The sequence below is a fragment of the Fulmarus glacialis genome, unplaced genomic scaffold (genome assembly GCF_000690835.1).
Source record: "Fulmarus glacialis isolate BGI_N327 unplaced genomic scaffold, ASM69083v1 scaffold10464, whole genome shotgun sequence".
NCBI lineage: Eukaryota > Metazoa > Chordata > Aves > Procellariiformes > Procellariidae > Fulmarus > Fulmarus glacialis.
Genome location: NW_009208953.1, coordinates 55,436 through 73,024, shown reverse-complemented (window position 1 = coordinate 73,024; position 17,589 = coordinate 55,436). Strand labels below are relative to the sequence as shown.

The window sequence follows — 17,589 nt, the reverse complement described above, 5'->3', positions numbered from 1 at the left end:
CCTTCCCATCCAAACTATTCTATGATTCTGTGATATTAGCCTACCATGTTCTTGTGGGTATCTTTTACATAACTTTTTAAAAAAAAAAAAAAAAATCACCCAAGCAAACAGGAAAACCAATGCCCCTTTTCTTGTCCCATCCTCTAAAACTGCTCTACCTGCCCACTCTACCTGTCATCTTCAGTATTAGCAAAGGACTGACAACTTGCAACTACTATATTGGACACAATGCATATCGGTGCCTTTTTGTCCCCAAATGCAGATATAATTTTTATTCATTCCAACAAAGTAAATTTTGTAGCAGAAATTTCTCAGAACAATACAAATATGTGTGAATTGGCTGTGCTCCTTTGTAATTCTCCAGCAGAGGTGACAGAATCCTCCTCCTTTATCTGGAGCTTCTGTAGGGGCACTGGTCCATTTTTCTGCCCATGTAACACAGCTAAATTTGACCTGGATCACCAGAGGGCACTGCTGGGTCTCTTTAGGGGGCCATACTGTTAGTCTGTGCCTGGGAGATAGTCGGTGACTATAGAGGAACCTGGATTTTTTTTCATAACTTATTCTCTGATAATACCTTTTTTCCCTTCTTGATCCAATAATTGATCTGGAAAGAAAATGATAGAAGATACATTTCCTGGGTTTTGGTGTAGGGTTTTTTTGGTGTTTGTTTCCCCGCCCCTTTCCCTTCCCTCTTATCATGGAAGGCTGACTCATGTATTCCTACTTCAGGCACCTGAGATATGGTTCATGGGCTGAGATTTAGGATACACAGTTTCCTGGTATTCAATAAAAACATGCACTTCTGTGTGGCAACTCAATGCTTCCATTGGACAATATGAAAATTGCATTGCCTGTGAATAAATAATATCTCAGTAAAGGAGGATTATAGCTTCTCTCAATATTTTTGATCTAATTTAGTATTTTACACTATATGCTCCACTTCGTAATGAAAGAATGATGAGGAAAAGTTTCTTCACAAAGACTATCTGTTTGAGTCTTAAGCTTAGAGAACATTTACAAACATTTTGCACTAATGAAAATACTTAAAAGATATTCAGAACTGTAGGTTGCTTCTGAATGTGCCAGTAGTGACAGGAAAGTAAACTTTCATGTAATAATGATTTACATTACATTTGAGCTTTATTATTTGACTTATGCTTTACTGAAGTTTGTGGCTAAAATAAATGACTTTTTCTTTTTCCCAGTGAGATACCTAACGTGATAAAATCCTTGCATATACTGTGAAAGTTACTTTTGTAACTTCACTTCAATCAGCTACCTGGAGGGAAAGCTGGTTTTGGTGTTGTCTGCCATAGGTACTTCACAAGCAGTGTATCTGTTATTTATTTGTTAAATGAGATTGCTGCCAGTACTTAAGAGTGAAAGAATGTGCAGAATTAGTATGTGCCAGCCAGCATGCCCTGAGAGGGCTGGGGGCTTGTGAGTTGGGGGCATAGCTAGGCTGTCTGGGAGGATGGGCTAGTTCTGCTGGAAGGTGCTGGGAGCTGTGTGTATTTGTTCTTCAAGTGGCACCCGTGGAGGATTCTCATCCCTCTCCTAAATGTGGTGGTCTCTTATGACAAGGAGTCTTTGCTAGGGCTGGAGGAGTCAGTCTGCATATCCTGTGAGAGTAGGAATAAATATGGTGTATAATTTTTGAGGAGTGTTTTAAATAGAATGTTATCTCTTCAGTTGTTAAAAAAAAAAAAAAAATTCTATATCTCAACATCTCTAGGTATTACAGTAACAGTGGTATCTCTTACATTAAAACTCTGTCTGTAGAATATATTAGAGGAATTAATGCTAAGTGGTTTTCTGATATCAGGAAGAAACTGTTAATGGTTGTTCTTCTGTAGGATAATACAAGGCTGAATTAATTTGTGAATTTTTATCAGTAAACGGTTATTTAATTGTAAATACTGTATGGATTACCCCCATGGTGTTCTCCTTATCATAATAAAGTTTCAGAGTATGAAATGTGCTGCACATCAAATACGTGATGTTTAAAACTTCATCTATAAAATACTATCTTTTTTCAGTAACTGCTTCTGTAACTGCTTCACTAGCCACTAGAGCTGGAGAGTACAAGATATGGGCACAACTACAAAAATTCAGATTAGATCCATAGATGATCTATTCATTAATTTGCTTTATTCCGCTTAAGTGAAAAAGTCATGTCTAATAAAGAAGTGTACAATAGGTTCTTTGATGTTAAAAATGCTCATCTTTCATGTCCTAGAACCCTTTTCTTGCCTTGGTTTTTAAGTACAATTAGTATTCATTAAGTTGTGGTCTGACATAAAATAGATGTTTAAGACAGATTGGTTTTAACTGGTGTATTACCTTCATACCATACTTCTGGGGCAGGAGATTTACAACTTTCATACATTATCATGTATTATATTTAAAGAATATCTGATCTGATTGTAGCCTATGAATACGCGACCTAGGACAGATATGTAAAAGTCAAAGTTTAAGTAAGGTTAATCTTGCCATCCATGTTTACCTTAAATTTTGAACTCCAGCATCTTTAGACGTTGGATACATTTGCTTATTGTATTTCTCAGAGCTGAGTTTCATTTACACTTAAATACTACTTTTGTGTTTTCTTTCACTCTTACTATGCTACTGCGATTGGATTACAGGTATCATGATATTTCTTTTTAATCATTATTATAATTATTTCAAATATGGAACATCTTTTTCTTAGTGGCTGGGAGTTTTAATAAAATTCAGTTTTAGCCTGTTTTAATCAAAAACATCCATTAAACATCCACTGAAATCTGTTATCCTGCTTTTGTGTAGCTGAACATATTGACAAATGAGAAGAACTAGACAATCATGTATTAAAAAATACAAATTTTTTAGGCTGTTAAATAATATTTCTTGTAGATTTGTAAACATGCTGCAAATTGTTAAAACAGAAAATCATAATGCAGCTTGTGATTAAAGATTTGCTTCTGTGCAGGAAGATGTTCAGAGTTGTGTGATCGTGTGAAAAGGATTAGTGTAGAATTCAGCATATAATTATCTTAGTTACAAAGAATATGTAAGGGTACTAGGGACAGTTGCATTTAATGAAATAATTTTGGGTCCTGTCAGGTCTTCTGAGATTTGACAGATGCAGACACTAATGTAAACATGCTCTCATAGCCAGCAAGCAGTACAAGCAGCGCAATAAGGTGCTTGCTTGCTCAGTGTACCTTGCAATTTTTGTAGCAATCCATGCAGGAGCTTTCCAGCTGAGGGTAGAAGAATTTAGAGCAGATTCTATTAAATAATGTTCTTCCAATATGTCCGTAACTGTAGCAGACTGCTGTTGTGAGCCTTCCTGTTTCTTTCTCCGAGGCACACCACAAACACAACTGGATTCACCTGAAGAGAAGATATTTTCCTTAAATTAAGGAGGTACTCAAGTTAGTTACTGTGCAAAAACGACTTGGATATTCCTAGCTATCGACAACATGAAATTATTTTCTGGCAAATTCTCTGGATTTTAAGTAAAGACAAAGATTCTTTTCTTTGCATATATCTGTAAAATAAGAACATCAGATTGAAAACTTCCAAGGCAGTCATTTTAACTGTTCATCTGCTTTTGCCTTAGACTGAAAACAGCTAAGTAAACAGAGTTATTTTGAACTATCATGTCATGTTCTTCAGTTGGACACTGTTTAGCATCTAGCTTGTCGCTCTGGAGATAGCTGAGCATAAATTAATAGTTACAGAAAATTTATGTGATTTTAATAACCTTTGGACTTGGTATAAACTTACATAAAAGGAAAAACCAGCTATGCACCAATAGTAACAAAGCAGATAAAGTTTATTCCATGTAAAATTAATGATGTGGTAAGGAGCGGGAAGCACAGCATGTATGGTACTGCTCCGTTTGTTAACAGTATATATCAACTGTTTTTTTCTTAAACCCGTGACTTAATGAAACTTTAAAATTACTTAGTCCATGATCCAAGATGGAGTTTTGTTAGAATGACAACTGCATGCATGAAATGCTTATACATCAGTCACTTTTTAAACAGTTTTTAAATGTTCTCACCAGTTGAAAAAACCACCAGCCCCCTCCCCTCCCCCAAAAAAAAGCCCAACCCAAAAGCCAACTATCCACTTAGTATCACAAAACATAAAGCTATAAACAGGCACAAGACTTTATAAACATCTGCATTTTATTTCAGAAATCTGTTTTCTACACGCAGTGTTATAATTGCAATAAAGGACTATGTGGTTAATGAGCTGGGGAAGAAGCAGCTGGTCAGAATTATTTCCCTTAACGTCAAGAAAATGAAGATGAGGTAAAATCCTCTAGCTTTTTTCCTCTTACAGGTACAGAAATTACATAGTATCCTTGCTGCTATGTTCACTTCTTGGTTTTAGAACTGGCACCTCTCAAGCCCCAGCATAGAAATACAGCTCTGAGGTCCTGGATTAGCAAATAGTTTGTTTAGCTAGTGCTATGGTTACATGGTAGAGACCATATAGGGCCCGCAACATGTGGTGTCAGGCAGAAAATTTAAAATTGCATGGAGTATCTAAAGCATGGTTATAAGTAAACATTTCTTTTAACGTTCGATTGCTTATAACTCTCTTCAATTATTTTCTTATTGTTTTTACCTGATTGGATTTCTTTTTTATTATGATTTTGATAGTCTGATGTGTGCACTAACAAATGCAGGAAAACTTGATCTAAGTAGTTTGTAGCAGGTACGGTTTTTTCTGATCTGTAAAATATGATGCAAGAGCACATACCAGTCTTTTGGAGCACGTCCCCAAAAGATCTGCTCAAAAATTTTGATCTCAAAAAATTAGTATTCTGAAGATACCATGATATATTGTTAGCCATCTGCAGGAATATTTGCTTTGTAAATAAACTCAGTGTTCTTATAATGCCTGTGCAGATGTTTTATACAGTTTACTTAACACTTTTTTTGCTAAAATTCTTAAATGAGGTTTGTAAAATCATAAAGCTGCAGTGTTCAGCTTACTGCCAAAATAATACTAAAGATTACATGTTTCTGTTTATTTGTAACATTTCTCTCAGAAGACACTGTAAAAATATGAAAGCTGGTTTCACTTAAAAATCAGTTTTTCAAGGCAACATATTTAAAAACTCCCACTGTGGCCTAAATGTATGACAGCAGCTTTCTGCACTGCTACTAGTTAAGAGATGCAGTTTTGTAATTTACCTTACCTGTGATTTTCCAGTGCCCATATTGGAGAAGTTTGTGCTTTAAAAAAAAAAAAAGTAATTATAATAATAAAATAAAATAAGTAATAGCCGAGTAGATGGTGTTGTTGATATTTTTAATGAAGAGAACCATTCACTCAAGCCCAAAAGTGAAAGTAAAATTCCTGCTCTCAGTTTAGCTAGGAAGTTATTTAAAACAGATTGAACTAAACAATATTTTGGATTTATTAATCAAAATGTATATATTCAATTAAATTTTACCTAGTTTCAAGTTTTTTAAAAAGTTTAGCAGTGATAGAAGAGGTTAAAAAATTGATTTGAAAATAGGTACGTTTACATAATAGTATAACTGATGATTTAATATAAATAGTATAACTAATGCTTTAATATATATTAAGCGTAGTTAATGTAATACAGATTTCCTATAATCCAGAAATATTAGTTACGAGATTTAGCAAGCCTGTCCCTAAAAAGTTCTTGATTAGATCCCCGTGAGTGAGAAGATACTGATCATAAGTCTTGACACCATTCAAGAATGTGTATTTCAGTGTAAAAGAAAATGAGTTTACTGTATTAGGTGTTTCAGTTTTTTGGATGCATCATGTCTAGCTCGTCTGAATCTTTAGAATAATTTATCTTAACAGCTGACCTTAATTGTCCGTTTGAAGTTTACAAACATGCCGGTATTGAGAAGAATAACTTAGTTCTACATCAACTAAATGATGCAGTAATTTTGAAACAACTAGTAAACATTAAATAACCATCTTCCTGTTCACTACAGGTAGAAATGAACTGCACAAACTTTGGCTTTGTTTGTAGTTTTGTGCATTAATTTTTAATGTGAAAAGGCTAAAACTTTTTCTGGAAGCTCATAGCTTTATTTCAGGCAGAAGAATAAAGCAACTTTTATAATAAACTAGTTTGGCAATCTGGATATCTTAATGCTATCTTTCTTTTTTTTTTTTTTTAGTAATACGTTATGAAATTTATACTGCACTGTGCCATGAACATCACCTTTAACTTAATCCTTTGATTTTATGCCCTCTATATGACCTGTAAAGACATGTTTTTATTATTTGTCTATTGGTGATAATGGTAACATTCATTATATTATTGAGAAAAGTTATTTCAATAATTCAGAATTTTTGTTAAATTAACCTGGGAACCTTTATCTCTATGAATTGGAAGATTATTTCCATTTTCAAAAATACTTTTAAAATATTCAAAGTTGCCCTCAGTAATAAAGGCAGGATGATCAACAGTCTCTAGTATTACTCGTGTTGGTGCTTTGTGTTGGATCCTTTCTTTTCTGGCATTTTTAACATTAATTGCTTCATCTCTGATAAAGAACTGTGATGGGCTTTCCCTTGCCTAGCTAAGATTCTTCTTTAATCTATATCTGTAACATTCATAGCGGCCATCACAATTGTCTATAGAGCCCGAATTACTGCATATTTCTAGTAGCATAAATGCTAGTTTAGGAAGTTACCAAATAATTAGGGGACATGTCGTATCAATTCCTCTTTGTAACCAGTATATATGAAGCTATTCTAGAAGGGGATAAAATCGATACCAGTAAAGGTACAATTTTACATTTCATATAGAGATGACTGAATCTGTGATTAATAGAGTAATTGTATATTTCTAGGATTTGTGTTTATTTACAAGAAGATTATACAAAGGAAAGCTATTTATTCTGCTGAGTTTACTAGCATCCCAGATGAAAGTTAGAGAAGTAACAGACAAAACTGCAGGCAGGGAATCCAGATTGCACTATATGCATTCAGTAGGCTGATATGTAAATTCAATCAGAATTTTAGGCAATTTCACAATATGCAGCAACAGAGCATTTCTCCTTGGTATTTATGCTGTGTGGGAATTTTTCAGTTAGTAGTACACTGTATATCTTGAAAGAGTCCTCCAATATGTAATGTAGTTAATTTGAAATCTTCTTTCTAGAGTCTCTTGAAACTACAGCACATTCCCAAGACTTTCTGAAGCTGACTCCTCTCCTCTAGGTGTGAATAGAGTTATTTCCACATTTGAGATGTCAGTTAGTCCGTGCCTATTTCAGTCTTGGTACAACCATTTCAGTATATGTGGAGATGCTTATCTGTTCTCCCTCCTTTCTTACATGTAGGTTTCATAAGTTAAGGAAGGCTTTTTGGTTTTGAGACAGGTCTGTCAAAATGGTACCGTGAAGCTCAAAATCAAATAATCTAAAGATTGGTCTTGTGGAATTTCATTCAAATTTGGAGTTAAGTTAATATGATGTTATTAAATTTACCTCTAAAATGTAGTTTTCCTTGTTTGTGTAAATTGAGCACAGATTCAATAAAATGGGTTTTTAATGTGTGTGTACTGTCATTCACAAATACAAGCCCCTTTTGAAATTATTGCCTATGCAGACATCAGCTGCAAAAAGGACCAGGATTGACTGTCCATTAGAAAACCTGCCCATTTTATGTTCATAGTATCTAAAACTTGTATTTCTCTCCCACTAAGTAACCAAGCACTACAAATTTCATATTTTTCAAAGTTGTTGGTTGTTTGGGTTTTTTTGTTTTAAAGGAAACATTTGCTTTCAACTTGAGCCCTATGTATCAAGTTTCTGTTGGAGTGCACATATTAAAAAAAAAAGAAAAAGAAAAAAGAAAAGTTTGTGGTAGAACTGCCCGTGTAACTTTACCTATCTTGTAGTGTCACAACTTTGACAGCGTAACATACTGTGGCTATTTTTATTCTGGCTCATTGTTTGGCAACTCATCTATATGCTATTTATTGCAATCTTGAATCACTGGTGTAGAGCATGAAGTCTTCTTAAGCAATATAAAGGAATATATGAATTAATTAGGATTTTCTGTTTAGAAGATACATAGTTTTTCGTTCTTCCTCTATTTACAGTTCTGCTATAGAAAAGCATAACCTTATGTGGAATTTCTACTGTAAAGCTTGCTTGTCTTCCTGAATTATTTTCTTATTCCTCAACCTCTGTGTCTGTGGGTGTATTCTTTTAATTGAGCACCCAAGAAATTATGTGAAATCTTCTGTGTGTTTCCTATTGCCTCTGAGAAGCTATAATGTTTAAGAAAAAAGGAAACAGAAGCCACAGCTGTATATTATTCAAATTACTTTTAAGAGAAGGCACATGAGGCATCTACTGCTGAAAATATTTCAGTTTTATAACTTAAAGTGCAAGACCAGTTGGTATCCATAGTCACAACACTACAAATGTTCAACTGCTGAAGAAGGAATTAAAATAGCTCCCTTGGTGCCCTGTTGCCATAGGGTAAGAATCCTGTTGCAATTCCCAGAGGAATACTGCTGTAAGAAATTGCAAAATAGCGTTTTGGCAGACGATGGTGAGGTGTTTATAAATACAGAGGCTGAACTGTATTAAGAAAATTCTTGGCAGTTTTCAGAGCATTTGCTTGTTTTAGTTTAAAACCCATATTATAAAAGTAACAAACTGGAGATTGTATTGAAAATCACTTAGAAGGAGATATATTGAGGCATTGCTCTTTTTAACTATATCATTAGTTCAGTCTTTCTATAATATTGTGTCACAATAGAAGAAGCGGTGTGGTAGCGCTCTACCAATCTGGTCATAGAGAAAGGGAGGATGCAATCCTGATATCAGTGTGCTTATGTATATTGCGATGCACGGTTAACTGCCTACAGATCATAGAAATCATGATTTGTAAACTGGATATAGTAAAGCTTCACTCTGCTGTGTTTCATAGTAGAAAAGTTGAGAGAACTTATTATAGGCATTCTGATGGCTTAGTTAAGGGTAATACATTTGGATCATGACTGATATTATTCTCTACGTTAAGAGAGATGTAGAGATGTGGTCCTCTCTTCCCTGCTCAGGCATGGGTGAAATCAAGTATTCCAGCAAAGATCTATTTCCCATGATTCCAGAGCGTTGGAGCAGACCTCAGCTATTTTCTGCTTTTTTTAAGCTGAATGAGATATTGATAATTCTAACGTCATCTTCCTAGCTCTTTTTCTGGCTGAGAATTACCCAGTATAGATGTCTTTGTTATGAAGTGAAGAGGAAGTATTTAAAGACAAAGGTAAACCTGCACTTCTTTTCTGATGTCCTCCTGCCATGTCTCTGACTTTACAGATGTCCACAAGTCTAGGAACGGTTCTATATGACTAATCCTTCCAAACCCAGCCTATTTAAGATAGCTTAAGACTTCTGCTCTCAGTTTCTCCGAAGTTTTCTTGCTCCATGTGGAACCCTGGAAGTTTGCATCTTGATCAGCCTTGCACTAAACCATTTCACAATAGGTCATATAGCTTTTCGGCCTTGTCTATGCCTAATTGAAAACATCCTCATTCACAGCAAGAAAGATCACAAGATAGATTGCTTACTCAAGTCAACTATGGTCCTCAACCTGATGTTATGCAAGCTTTCAGCTGGAGAATTCAGGCTGTCTTTTAGATCTTGAAGTTTAGTCATTTGTCCGTCAGGATGCTTTAGTTTCAATTTCAGTCCACCATCTGGTGCAGAGTTGTTTGATTCTCACTGTTCTTGCAGTCCTGTTGTTCTGCAAGGAATAAAAAGTTCATTTAGTAAAATAAGCGGTCTGAGGCTTTCCCTTTCCAAGAAAACAGTCTTCCTGATATCCATCATTCCCTCAAAGAGGGCTGAGCATATCCATGCGCAGGTAGAAGGTTTTGGACAAAGCTCTTCCATAAGCAACTGCAAAATTTTACTCAGCAATCATTCTGTCAAAACATTATTTCCCTCACTCACTTGCAAGAGATCTTGTCCATTGACATGTGTTTTCTCAGTGGCTTGTCTCTCCATGGCCCTTTGGCCTTCAGCTGAAGCTCTCTGTGCAGAAGTTTCTGTGTGGAATTTGGAGGTTTTTTTAATCAAACTGTGCTGCAGGATTGTCTACAGGGATTAGAACTCATTTGTTGCATATCTGGAGAACTCCGGTATCTTATCAATTAATGTCTGTGTAAACAGTATTTAAGTGCAGCTACTAGTGGTACTTACACATTTGTATACATACTTACCAAGAACAATGCAATCATGAAAACCTACAAATAATATTGCATTTGGAAATGAGGTTCTGCTGTTGCAGTTTGTCTGAGGCTCTGAGGTCCACATCCAGGTGGTTTGGACCTGGAGTTGTTCAAAACCCATTAGCTTTGGAGTTGACTATAGGAAATAGGCAATAATTTAAAAACGAAAAAAATTACTTAACCAGTAAGCAAAATTCAAAATACATGTGTCTATACATTTTTATTTCTGTGCTCTTTGCTCTGGAGAATTGGAGAATGGAGGTTTGGAGAATGTGTAATGCCTTTGGCATGGAGCATAGAGTGAATCAGGGAGCATAGATACTGAATGAATGGTATTGTGAAACAGAAGTTTCCAGGTTTGAATGCTTAAAACTGACCCTTTTGACTGACCAGATCTGCATGCAGTATTCTCAATATCTGTGTACACAATGGATTTATGCAGTGGTATAGATGATATTTTCTGTTTTATTGCCTGTTCCTTCCTTCCTACTGAACATTGAGCTAACGCTTTTCTAGAATAAACAGAAATTTTTTCTGCCTCAAAGCAGTCAGTTCAGTTATCATTTTACATGTAAAGTGAAGATATGAAGCAGCGATACCAGTAGGAAAAGTATGTTTATCTGAATTGAATCAGGTGGGATACTCTGGGAGTTCTTCAGTCAGACCTGTCCTTGGTTACTCTGGATAGCTCAGCAGAATTGGTCACCACATTAATCTCCTGGAATGTCTTGGGCAGTGCAGGTCCCCGCAGGGCTCTGCCTTCTTCATTAGTGAAAATTACTATGTTTTCCTGACACTGTTTGTTTTCTCCTAAATAATTTATCTAATCTCAGATTATTTATCTATTTATCTTCCTCTCTTATCCCTTACGGGCAGCATAGTTTCTTTAAAAGCCTTTGATGAAACACCTTGTGGAATTTAGGGAATTCTAGTAGACTACACAAGCTTTGTCCTTATGCTTGTTGATTCTTTAGGAGAACACTAGGTTTGAGCCACAGTATTTCTTATTTTATAATTAAATTTATTCACATTTTTGTTGCAGAATAGAATATGATCCAAAAGTATTACTAGACCACTGAGATCAAATGAAAGAAGGGATTTGCTGCCCTATTCCTCTCATTTCTAATCTCAGTCCATTAAATATAGGAATTAGCAAAATTCTTGTTTTACAAAAAATATCCGTAAAAACGTTTTATTTCTAGTCTGCCTGAGAAGATGTCTGTTTTCAGTAGTTCATCAGAAATCCATTCCATGGAATTACTGCATTTTATGAGTGAGACTAAAAGTCTTTGTAATCTGAAAAACAGCCACCACAGTCTTTAAAATAGATGTTTGAAAGGGACCTTTAAAGTGCATCTAGTCCAACCCCCCTGCCATGGGCAGGGACATTTTCAACTAGATCAGGTAGCTCAGAGCCTTGTCCAACCTGACCTTGAAGGTTTCCAGGGATGGGGCATCCACCACCTCTCTGGGCAACCTGTTCCAGTGTTTCACCACCCTCATTGTAAAAAATTTCTTCCTTCTATCTAGTCTAAATCTACCCTCTTTTAGTTTAAAACCATTCCCCCTTGTCCTGTCGCAAAACGCCCTGCTAAAAAGTCTGTCCCCACCTTTCTTACAAGCCCCCTTTAAGTACTGAAAGGCTGCAATAAGGTGTCCCCAAAGCCTTCTCTTCTCCAGGCTGAATAACCCCAACTCTCTCAGGCTTTCTTCATAGGAGAGGTGTTCTATCCCCCTGATCATTTTCATGGGCCTCCTCTGGACATGTCCCAACAGGTCCATGTCTATCTTGTGCTGAGGGCTCCAGAGCTGGATGCAGTACTCCAGGTGGGGTCTCACCAGCGCAAAGCAGAGGGGCAGAATCCCCGCCCTTGACCTGCTGGCCACACTTCTTTTGATGCAGCCCAGGATACGGTTGGCCTTCTGGGCTGCGAGTGCCCATTGCTGGCTCATGTCCAGCTTTTTGTCCAGCAGTACCCCCAAGTCCTTCTCGGCAGGGCTGCTCTCAATCCCTTCATCCCCCAACCTGTATTGATACTGGGGGTTGCCCTGACCCAGGTGGAGGACCTTGCACTTGGCCTTGTTGAACCTCATGAGGTTCACATGGGCCCACTTCTCGAGCTTGTCCAGGTCCCTCTGGATGGCATCCCATCCCTCAATCCCGGGAACGAGGAGATCTCAGCCAAGTAGAGCAAAGAAAAAATTAGGAAAATTGCCTCATAGTTTCTTAAGAGCACCAAACAACTTCTTACTTTAATGTAATGTACAGTCTTCTCTTGATCCATAAGAGTGAGCAACTGCGAGTTGTACTGGTTCCATATGGAAAGTGAAAAAGAACAGCCTTGACATTACAACACTTATTTGAGTTCTTTTGTTGCAGAGCTAAACAAGCTAAAATCATTAAACCTTTGTTAGCATTTTGAAAACCCGGTCAGGTATGATCACTTTAATGTAGTTTATGGCATTAGTTAGACGTCTAAGTAATCTTTGTCATACCTGTAATTGTGGTGGTATCAGGTACAGAGGCAGAACTGTTGGTAGCCTGAGAGCTAAGTCTTATATGTGAAAGTATCACGATGCTAGCAGAGCAGGTCTTATCCATGAAGTTTCATAATAAACACAGTCTAAGGACTTAGAGTCAGATCAATGATCAGATTTATAACATCAAATGTTAGATAGCTTTCTAGTGGGACTTTGGGGAGAAAAAAAGACAAAGGGACCAGAGTTTGGTAGATACCTTTGTAAACGGAAGTGGTTAGTTGTGAGCGCTGCTGGGTTTCTGAATACCAGTAACAGCCCTTGCTTGGAGTCAGTTTGGGCCACCCTGCATTTTCTGAGTGGAAACATAACTCTCTGGGCAACTTGTATTTCTCCCCATCTTTTTTGATGAATAAAACAAACCAAGTGTTCTAAACACTTCATGGTTTCTAAAATGTTCATATAATTTTATTCACTCACTGACAATATAGTTTTCAAGTCATTATAATATATCCTTGCTTTCTATCTGTATAGTCCTTTCTGTCAGTTGAATTTAGAGCTCCTCATGCTCCTTGTATTTACAAAATAGTAAGTAATGGTTAGATATATAAACAGGACCTAAAAGTGAACATGAGGAAATGATACTTGAGTGAGACGTTCTTGCATTAAAAACCTAGAAATTAAGGAAGAGGTGCTATGCAGTTCAGCATAGGAATATTGCTGTTATGTTTTCATAGAGATGATTCAGTAATGATTGAAATAAAGCTGACATTTCTGTATACTACAGCTGCCTACACATTTCTTATTTTTCTTGATTGTTATTGCCTATTAAACTGTTTCCCTGAACACACATCACTATATTCTCTAAAGGAAATTAAAATTTTGCTCAAATGAATTTTGGAAAAAAAAGCAGCCTTTCAAGATGTTTTTTTTTTTCAAAACCGTATAGCAAACAAGTTAAATATGAATATTCTAGCATTTTTGCGAAAACTTGCATCTCAGCATGTCATAACATTTTTCCTCAGTAAGAAGGACAAAATACTAAATGGACTCAATTCTATTCTTAACATCAAAGGGCAGAGATGATATGAAGTAACTGACGGTTGTTCTCCACACCTTGATTTGATATACCTTGCTTCAGATTGATTTGCAGAAATATGGTTCCTTGTACTTTAGAAAAATGATGCCTGACATACGGCCCTTTGTGTTAACCAACGTATTCAGCAGTTTTGTGTTTTGCTTTATTATCTTAAGTCTTTGACTATAATTTTATGTTATAATTCCACAATTCAGCATTTGTGAGTATTTGGGTAAGTATATTGATGGAGATAGGATGTTTCTTTTCTTTAACCCTAATGATGGCTTATCAGAACATTCAATTAAAATTAGGCCCGTGTGATTTAGAGTTATGATTAACACAAGTCACACCCCTACATTTATTTTTGCTACTAGTTACAGCAGGTACTTAGCTGTGCCACATAACTTTAACATCTGAATTCTATCCCTGGGTCCTGCTGTGTGATCTAGTCACTTCATTTCTCTGCCTCACTTTCTCTATTTTTGAAATAAAAATAATGATGCTGACCTCTTTTGTTTTTTAATGCTTTTCTGCTATAAACCTCAGCAGGAGAGTTACAAGGTCATGATAGCAGCAGAAGTACATTCTTACTGAATGTTTCCAAAGATCGAAAGCTTTTTTTTTTTTTTTTTCCTCCAAAAAAAAGGAATGGTGTTAAAATATTGTGGTGTGTGTATGCTTGAGCAAAGAGTAACTGTTGTATGAAGGAACTGTGTTTGATATTACAGCCCAAAGCACCTTAGTTCATGGGAAAATCTTACCCCACTACTCTGTTTTAATGAAATATTCTAATACTTGTCTAAGCAACTGAACTAATTGATCTTAGAGTTATTTTAAGCACTTGGTGAATGTAAAACTCTATGAAAGTACAGTAAACGTGGAGATTTTTCTCTGAGATAAAATTGGGATAATGTTTACATAAAAGGCCATCTGTAATCATTCAAGTCAAGCTTGAATAGGGAGACATGCAGACATATATTTCAGTAGTTAGACAAAATTTATTAACTTACTGTAGCTGGTATAATGTAAAAATAATTTTTCACAATCACATAAACTTTGATGTAGCTTGAAATATGTTTCCCTTGTCTGACTCGGCAATTCAGGATGAAATGCAGGATTCTGTCTCTTAGATAAGCTGATTGTTTTGCAAGACAATAATATTGGCTTGTCGTTGATATTCCAAAGTGGACAAAAAGGTTGCATGTTTAATTTTTTATGCTGTGTAACTGCAATCTCTAACTCCTACTTCGGCTCTCATTCTTCAGTTTGGGATGTGACTGAAAATGGCTGTGGTGCCATAGGATAGCTAATTGGTAAAGCCTGTTTGGAATGTGGGTAAGCGAGCCATTTTGGCAGTAAACAGAGTAGTAAAGAGCACTCTTTTTCCCTTAGTTGACTCCCAGGCTAAAATTAATCAGAGTTAGATATTTCCACATTTAGTGATTTACAATGCATCTGTTCTGAGTCAACTAGCAGAAAGAACTAATTACCTATATACTTTTGTAAAAAAAGAACTCTTCATTTGGGTGTAATATGCAGATCTGCATTTCTGTAGTATGCCTTAGTGGAAATGCCCTTCAAAACAGTAAGATAATAAGTAAAAAGATTATTTCTTTATTCTGTTATCCTTCAAAATAGTTGGATACTAAATTAATGATGCTAACTCAACTTGTATCAGCACCTGCTTATCATTCACATGTCCTGAGACATCTAGGAGTCATGAGCTCAATGCTAAAATAATTCATGGTGCAGTTTATATAGCAAGATTGTGTAATGTTTTCTTCAGTTACTTAGTTACTAAAAATAAACAAAACTTGTCAGAATTAGTTTTTATTGTATATAATTCCCTTTGTTCATATTTGTGATCCCTCCCCAATAGAAAGTGTACGTTAACTGTAACTTAAACTTCAGTTTCCTGTAGAGGTTTTTCAGTTCATTCAGGGGAATATCTGAAATGTTTTACTGCAAGTTTTTACTGCAAATAGCAATATAGATGCGTTTGGATACTGCATACACACAGAGCAGAGTTTGGAGAGAATTCTGCCAGGGTGATTCTTTGTTGTTGCAGAGATAAAATACATTTTTCTGCACATAAATAGCAAGGCTGCTTCTCAATGTCTAGTGCATCATAGTGTGTTATTGTCGTTGTGTTAAATGTTGAGTTTCAATAAGTAAATTTATGACTGAACTATTATTGTCTACTCTTCCTAGTAAATTTTTTTCACCAAAATGTTGGGAGTGACTCGGTAATGCAGTTTACTCTTTCACGAGGTTCTTACATCTCCAAAAAGACAGCCATTTTCGCCAAATGTTGCCACTTCCCTTCTCCTTCCCAAAGCGCTCGTTCGCCTCTGCATTCCTCTTTCACCATCCTGCCGCCTTCATCTTTTTCTTCTGTCTCTGATATCTGAGGCCCTTTCCCGTTCTTTCTTCATCGCTGAGCATCCCTCAGCACCACCACTCTGGTGCTCGACTCTGCCCCTTTTTACCTATCCTTTCTTTACCTCTGGCCTCTTTTCTCCGCAGCTGCATCCCCCAGGTGTCCTCTTCCGCCTCACCAGAAGTGTACCATATTCCATTTTTGTCCCACTTATTATATGCTTGTATTTCCCTTTTGAAGGAGAGGGTACAGCTAGAGCCCCAGCCTAGCGACACCTCTCCTCCCTGTTCCTCCAGCAGCCTTTGCTCAGCACTCAAGGTGGGAGGAGGTGGCAGCAGAGCCAGCCCAACTGCAGGAGGCCCCAGGTTATCCTCTGCAGGCCCCCTGGTCCCTTGGGAAGAGGAGTGCTGTTGCTGCAGCTGTCTTCATCCAAGGAAGCTTGTCAAGAAGCTTGTCCACAGGATGAGAGTGCCAAGTGCAACTGTGCTCTGCTGCCTCCTGTTCGTCCTCCGCCACCTGCTTGCAGCCTCCCCTGGGTTTGTTCCTTCAGGAGAGAGCCGAAAGCTAGGAGGAAAGAAATGATTTGCCCAAACTGCACCTAGCAAATGACACCGTGACTTTGAGAAATTCTCAAACATTCAAAGATTACGTGGTGTTGGGTTTGATTCTTATTTTTCAAATGATTTACTAGATGGATGTAATAGATAACTCTGGCAAGAACTGGGATCTGGAAAGGAAACCTAGTATGGTATGGGACTAAGGTCTGTTTTTTCTGAAATGTAAATTTAATTAAAAGGAGAAAAGGGGAGGGGAGAAAAGAAAGTTCACCACAATCTTAATGAAATCCAGGAAACTCGAGCATTGCATTTTGACAGAGACAAAATAGCAATTAATTTTTTTTCAGTCGTGTAAGGAGTCTGCTGCCAAGTTACAGCTTGGTCCTCACATCAGTGAGATCTTCCTTGAAAACTGGGGGGGATTCTTATTTCTTGGCATGAAAACACAAGTTTAAGATGTTTTTTTGGGAGGGGGAGGAGGCAAATCTGAGAAACTTTTTTTTGACTACGTATTTATTTTGAAGAAAGCTGTTACATAGAAAACAACTTTATATAGGTGATTAAACTACTTTTCAAATATAGTGGCTGAGTAGGAAATACAGCAGTAAATTTCAGTAATTCAGCATGACAGAAGTAGCTTGGTAGGAGGCCAAAGTTACCTGACAGTCAAATTGAAAGGCAAATAATGTAATTGCTTATCTGACTACTTGTACTGTTTTTTTTGGGTTTGGTTTTTTTTCCTCCCAGACACAAGCTATCAACAACAAAAGACAACTGGAAAAATAAACTATTTTGCTCTCTGTTCTACCTTACTTTAGAGTGTTATGGGATTGTGCTAGTGTGACTTCAT

At 36.7% G+C, this 17,589-nt stretch overlaps 1 protein-coding gene across 1 annotated transcript in view; it reads left to right on the top strand.

Annotated features, from left to right (window-relative positions):
• Positions 1–6,705: 6,705 nt before the first annotated feature.
• Positions 6,706–17,589, top strand: part of LOC104076000 (vacuolar protein sorting-associated protein 13B-like) — a gene marked incomplete at its 3' end in the record, with an annotated part of 62,886 nt that continues 52,002 nt past the window's right edge. Inside the window, exon 1 of the mRNA XM_009576691.1 lies at positions 6,706–6,781. Within this exon, the coding sequence (XP_009574986.1) occupies positions 6,706–6,781 (76 nt within the window). The remainder of the gene's footprint in view (positions 6,782–17,589) is intronic.